Source organism: Macroventuria anomochaeta, assembly GCF_010093625.1.
Source record: "Macroventuria anomochaeta strain CBS 525.71 unplaced genomic scaffold BU25scaffold_4, whole genome shotgun sequence".
Classification (NCBI taxonomy): Eukaryota; Fungi; Ascomycota; class Dothideomycetes; order Pleosporales; family Didymellaceae; genus Macroventuria; species Macroventuria anomochaeta.
In genome coordinates, this window is record NW_022985365.1 from 134,854 (window position 1) to 141,379 (window position 6,526).

General features: G+C 54.8%; 3 protein-coding genes across 3 annotated transcripts; 1 reads left to right on the forward strand and 2 right to left on the reverse strand.

Moving 5' to 3' along the window:
- Window positions 1-313: 313 nt before the first annotated feature.
- Window positions 314-802, forward strand: BU25DRAFT_317480 (uncharacterized protein; the record flags this gene model as incomplete). The annotated part of the gene is made up of 1 exon (XM_033702214.1): window positions 314-802. A coding segment is annotated over one exon (489 nt), but the record flags the coding sequence as incomplete, so codon positions are not given.
- Window positions 803-1,031: 229 nt separating this feature from the next.
- BU25DRAFT_185493 (uncharacterized protein) lies at window positions 1,032-2,254 on the reverse strand. Its single transcript, XM_033700963.1, has one exon. The coding sequence runs from the start codon at window positions 1,994-1,996 to the stop codon at window positions 1,142-1,144; it is 855 nt and encodes a 284-aa protein (XP_033565591.1). The 5' UTR covers window positions 1,997-2,254; the 3' UTR covers window positions 1,032-1,141.
- Window positions 2,255-3,585: 1,331 nt separating this feature from the next.
- On the reverse strand, window positions 3,586-5,761 carry BU25DRAFT_332659 (DUF803-domain-containing protein; the record flags this gene model as incomplete). Its single annotated transcript, XM_033702450.1, has 3 exons — window positions 3,586-4,728; window positions 4,883-5,389; window positions 5,441-5,761. 3 exons carry the CDS (start codon window positions 5,759-5,761, stop codon window positions 3,586-3,588), a joined length of 1,971 nt encoding a protein of 656 aa, XP_033565592.1.
- Window positions 5,762-6,526: the final 765 nt, after the last annotated feature.

A 6,526-nucleotide genomic window follows, 5' to 3' on the forward strand; every position in this document is an offset into this window, starting at 1 on the left:
CGAGAAGGCCTGTCGCGGGCTGTTAATAAACGCCTGGCGGCAAAATAAGCCTCGCTGCCTCAACGATCGTCGCCTTGCATGCCATATTGCACAACTGCGCCGCACTAAGAAGGCATGCTTGTACTTCACAATGTCTCTCGCAAGAGGTGGGCCGATATGGATATTTCTCCGGCGTTCAGTTCTTTCTCTTCTTCATTGACAACTTTGCATTCGACAGCAGGAGCGTAAAGCAACAATGGCACCCTACCCAGACATAACACCAACAGAAACCTCACCGCCGGAGGTGGTCGCGAAGCCCCCAGCGGAGGACCCCGCGTTACCCGGAATGAAACGCGGCATTGCAATCGGGGTAGTCAGTTCAGTATGTATTATCATGGTCGCACTTCTTGCGTTCTTTGCGTACAGACGGCGAAAGCAACAAGCTGCAGAGCACACCAAACTGAATCCTGAAGAGCCAGTCGAGATGGACGCTGGTGGAGCTTTATGGCCTCAAGAAAAGACACGACACGTCCAAGCAACACCAATTGAAGCTGATGCGCACACTATTCACGAGCTCGATGGGAGCGAAGTTCCAGAGTTGCCAGGGCATTACGAGGGTCAAGAGCTCGCCAACAAGAAGACCCCAAGGACGTCCTACTATGCTGGTGACGATTATGCGTACGGCGCAAGATTGATACAGTTGAATGATTGGAGTGTTGCGCTGGATAATGATCAACCCCGTCCTCCCCAAGAGCCGATACAGAACAGCAACCCATACCTGGAAATATCGCCTTCCCAACAAGCAATAAGCGTGTCGCCCATCGCAGGAACAATGCTCTACACACCGTCACAAAATACGTCGTTCAGTGTATCTCTAATCGCGTTGTCACCGCTCGAAGATGCTCACGTTAGCCCATTACGTGCTGACCAAACACGGCAATAGCGCTACTACAACCAAGCAAGGATATCAATATGAAGAGGCACGCAAAGTCTAGAAATTGGACTTGAAAGAGGAGGGACTAATACAAATGGACAAATCAAATGTATTGGTATCATAAGAAGCCATAAACGTCGCTGCCGGCTACACTTCAGCATAGAGTGTATATAGCCCAATTGGGCACCACGGCATAGCAACAAAGTCCGAAGATCATCGATCTGATACTCAACCCTTCTTCTCTACTGACTTGGACTCGACGTCCAGCGTATCAGTACCCTCATCAATCGGCGGATCAGAGAACAGCCGGCCATCCTTCTTGTCCACAGTCCTCTCCTGCACATCAATCGGCGCATCCACGAACGATCTCTCATCACCCCCCTTCCCCGCCGCAGCAACAGAAACCGCAGATCCCGGTAGCTCAGCGCGAAACACCTGCCCATAACCCACCTCCGCAACATAAGTCGGGCTCTCCAACTCGCTCCACCGCCTCGGCTTCTCATCGCTCGAAACCTCTGCTGGCCCGCCCGAACGATACGCGTAGACCTCTGACTTGGGCGGTTTCTGCGCGTGCTCTTCGTCAGGGCTGTGACTAGACGTCGATCGTGTCTTGTTTCTGTGCGCTTTGTGGTGCCGCATGAAGAACCATGTGCCGAATGCTGCGCGACACACGTTGAGGGCTACGCCGATGCCGATTCCTGCGGATGTGTCGATGTTTAGCCCGCCCCTACTACCATTGCCATCGTTTGCGGGAGTTGTGGGGGTCAGAGAAGTTGGCGAGCTACTAGGTAGACTGTCTGCGAGCTCGGTCGCTGAGGATGGGAGGATGCTGCTTAGAATGCTGGCTAATCCGGAGGCTGATGGAGCCGTCGTGGGAGCTGGAGCAGCGCCCGATACGCCGGGAATGGCTGTTTCCGTTGGTGGCGGAACGGGAGCAGAAGCGACAGTTGGTTGAGCAGAGGGAGGTGTGGCAGCCGGTGATTGACTGGGCAGCAGCGAAGAGCTCACATCGTCGTCATCGTCGTCGTCGTCGGTGTCCGTTGCGGTAGGAATTGGGACTGTAGGATCGGTTGTAGAAGCCATGTCGAATTCTCAAAATATCAAATTAGGTGCAAAGGGTGTCTGGTATTGTTCTTGTGAGGGAGAATGCTGGTATAGTGCACATCGACCGAACAACAACCGTTCCTTGTTTCCCCAGGCGCCCACGAGAGTATGTCTACTTCTTGTACAATCACCGAAATAGAACCAATGTTCCGCCGGAGGGGCACCGATAAAGCAGTACCCACGTCCTAAGAATTGGCACGTACGATAGCGTTAATCACACCAGACCCTAATCTTATCAGGCAAACCTGAATGATGACAAGAGTGAAAGAAGACATTGGCACTTGGCTGAGAGGATACTCGTTTATGTTGACCAAACACGTGCCCAAGCGAGCGGAGATAAAACGGCGTACGACTGCTTCAAGGCTGTCAACGACTAGCCTGGTACAAGTCACTATATGCACGCCAATGATCAATGAGGTGGAATTGACAAGCGCCCGACGACTTCATCTGGTTTTCTTTGGTTCGCAATGTTTCATTCTGAAACATATTCGTCATGATGGCTGAGTCGTTCAACGATTCTCTAGGGCTGTAATCTTGGTGTTGGTGCACTGAATGCAACTCATGGCTTCAAGAAATTCGATTGCGCAGCGAAGGAGGACGTGTAAACCTTTCGAGAAGTGAAAAAGGTCTGAGGTATCAGTCTCATTCTTGCAATGTCACTAGGCTCCGCAACTGACTACACAATAAGAGGCGGACAGTGACCAAGAATCAAGCAGCGAAGAGCTTGGTCAACGCCAGCATACAGCAGTACCCGCGCCGAAAGGCTAACGCGGTGGAGCATTTGGTGGTGTAGCCTTCTTATACTAAGAACACTACTGCAGGGATTCAATCCAAGGCGTTCAACTTAGCTGTTTATATGTGAGAGATGGACCAGGGACTTGTTTAGCAAGACCTTGGAAGTATTCTTCGAAATGCGCTAGCGCTTCTGCCACCTCAATCTCTACCTTCATTGCTGCAATCGGAAGTTGCCTGACGATGAGTTCACCGACCTTGGAATCTCTCAGTAGCGTCGTCGGCGTCATCTGGTACTTCGCAACAAAGTACTTGTCACTAACCCACTGATACTCATCACCCAGCTTGCTGAAATCACTAACAATCTTGTATTGGAATATGATTTTGATTGATTGTGTGTTCTTGTGTCCGTTCCCACAAAACCTGGGCCAGAGATCGCCCATACAAGCTATTGACCCTAGTCCCAATTAGAATGGTAAACAACACGTAATAACGCGGATTTCTTTTGGAAGAACAGAAACGGTTCGTGTATTGTGAAGAAAGCCTTGGAAGCAGTGGAAGGAGCAGTGTTTATATATAGAGCGGATGACCATCGAGGTGGATGGTATGATGAGAGCGTTTGTATGTAGGCGCATCACTGTTGCTTTTCCGGCCATCTATATGTACAATATCGACATCTCTCCGAGGTCCTCCACCAGTCATTACATGTACAAGCATCCCTCGTAACTCATAACATATTCGACAACAGAAGCACAAAGGTAACGATGAAACGCTTGCTTCCAAATGTATCCAACAAGAACCCAAACTCTCCCCTCCTCTTACAAGCCTACCTATCTCTACAAGAAAGCGCCCGAGTAAGGCTTCCGACTCGACTCATACCTCCCATCATCCCTGGGATCAATATCCGGCGTCTCAATCCCATCCTTATGCCCATGCATGTGTGCATCCGCAATCGGCAATCGACTCGGGCTAACCCCCGGACTGTCTGCCCGTCTCCCACCCATCCCCCAATCGTCACTGTACCCCGGCGGGTTCAGCTCATCGCTCCCCCGACTCTGGATACGCATGAGATGGCTCGAGTCGCCCTTGACAAGGCCTAGTCTTTCTTCTTCGGTGCCCGGCGCGGCTTTGGACCCATCGCGGCTGCTCTTCCTGCTATTCCTACTCACAGGTCGTCTGCTGCCCGAGGCTGAGGTTTCGGAGTCGCCACGGTTGCGGTGGAAGACGTTCTGGAATGAGAACTGGCGTTTTGCAATGTGTTGGGGTGGTTTTGGGGGGTAGAGCGTGTCGTCGTTGTGGATGGGAGGGAGTTCGGCGAACTGGATGTGTGTTTTGTAGGAGGTGTCTTGGTGCATGGCGTTTTTGTAGGAGTCCTTGTCCGAGAGAGGGTCGACGTGGTCGGAGGCGCCGTCTGTGGGGATGGGTGGCAAGTGTGTCATGCCAACACCGGACGAGCTGGCGCGGCTGGCGTTCGACTTGCCTCGAGACCGTAGACGCTCGAAGAAGCCGGGGTGGAAGCTGCTGTTGTCGTCGTCTGAGTCGTCTCCAGGGAAGTGGGTCATACCAAGAGGCGGGTGGACCGTCCTCGTGACGACTGTGCCGGTGCGGGTGGGTGGTCGGTTGGGGTCGATGATGGTCTTTCGTCTTCTTATGCCGTCAAACTCTACAGCCTCGCCCTCTCCGATGACCTGCATGTGCTCTTCCTTGATCCTCTTGGCCTCTTGCAGCTCCCTGTGCGATCGCGCCGTACTAAGTGAACGCAGAATGGCACTGCCACCACGAATGGCGTCTGCTCGAGGCTCATACTCGGGCTCTTCCTGTTCGGCCACTGTTCGCACCTGATCCAGGTCGCCCTTGAACACAGCGGCGTCTGGAACGTCCTTGGCTGATTTCGAGAGCTGTAGGAGTACGACACCCGAGCAGATCTGCAAGAAACCCATGATGACTGTGATGATCTGAATCGGGGTTCCCTTGAAGCCCTGGAAAAGCACTGCAGAGGTGACGATGGTGGACGAAGTGAAGAAGACGTAGTAGGTCGGGGTGACCAGTGCAGCGTTGAAGAGGTTCAGTGCTTTCTGAGGATTTTTGGTTAGCATCTGCCAAACAAGGAAACTGGTCGGTCGTTGCACTTACGTTGAGGTAAATGATCTCGGTCAGCAATGTGATTACAACGAACACGAGCAGGACGTAGAGAAACCACTCCTTGAACTGACCGCCGTGCGACCCTGAAGCTTGCGCCACAACAGCCGCGCCCAGACCCTGGGTTGCGACGACACTGAGACCACCAATCAGACTGCATACAGTCAGGTAAACCATCATCGACCTCTTTCCGTACTTGGGACCGAAGTAGAGGGCGATGATGGTGCAGGCGACGATGATGACACCAGCGAAACTGAGGAAGCCTGGCGCAATGACCCATTTCTTCATGTCCTGGATCGATGCCACGGACGACTGTTCTGGAGCGCTGAGAGCGATGATGACCGACCCGACGATACAGTTGAAGCAGCCGACCTTGCCTACAAAGCTGAGCCGCTCCTTGAGGAAGATGCCGGAGAGAAGGGCGCAAATGACGACGGAGAGCGCACCCATCGGCGTTACCAGGATGGCGTCTGTGAAAGCGTATGCGACCAGATTGCAGACCTAGAACCTCCATTAGCCTTCTGTGGTGCGGATGGAGTGGAGAGTCGCTACCTCTCCCAGTATCATGAGCGTCATGCCGAGCCACCACCACGCGTTCTTGAGGTATGCATACCCTTCGCCCGCCTCTTCATTGTACTTCTCGTTGGCCTGTAACAGTCCATGCTTCTTGATCACAAAGGACACGCCGATGAACAAGCCAGATGCGATTGCCAGACATATGCCGATAATCTTGTACGACCCTGGTCGCGAGGACGGGTCGCCGCCCATGCCTCCGCTTCTCGCATGCAGTTGGTGCGCGGCGTACAGTTCTTCGGCGGAGTGCGCGGCATAGAGTTGGTGCGCGCGCGCAAGAAGGGAGCCAGCGGTATCCATGGTGCGGGCTCTGTGGCTGACAGGTGGCTGACGGGTGGCTAGCGCACCACTCTCTGGTCTGGCTGGCTTCGTGGTGGAGAGACGTCTCAGGCACTGGGCTGCTGTCGCGGCCCGAGCATGGACGACGACGAGGCGGTCTTCACGGAGGCGGCCCAGGTGGGAAGGATGTTTTGGGCAGGGCTGGGGGACCGCACGAGCGTGAGACGGCGTACAGGACGGGTGTTTGTGGGAGAGGGCAGTCGCGGGGGCAGTCGCGAGGGCGTGTGTCTGCTTCGGTCGGGGGAAGGAGCGCAGGCAGACTGGGGGCGGTTGGGTGGGATTCAGCTTCGTATGGTGGTGCGCGTAGCTGCTGGTGCTAGAGGCTGGGGTCGATTGGCGGCCCGGGGCTGTGTTGTGGTGGCTCGGGGCTGTGTTGATGCACGCTGCACGCGGGCGCTGGTCGAGGACGCAGGCGGGGTTCAGCACGAGAAGACGGGACGGTGCAGCGGTGGGAGGCACAGCCGGTGGGAGGCACAGTCGGTGGGAGGTATAGTCGGTGGCTACATCGCCTGTCAGGACATGCGAGCCGTTGATTACTGCCCCGTTTCGCAATCTTATCGCTGTCCACACGGCAACCAAGCGGCGGCCCACCACCGCGTCAGCCAAGCAGGGTGGCAGACTGCCGCTCAACGCCCGCGGGGTGCTGGTCGGAACACGGCCGCACCACCGCACAGCAGCCAGTCGCTTGTCCGCCAGCGACCTCTCCCCGACAAAACGTCCCGCCCC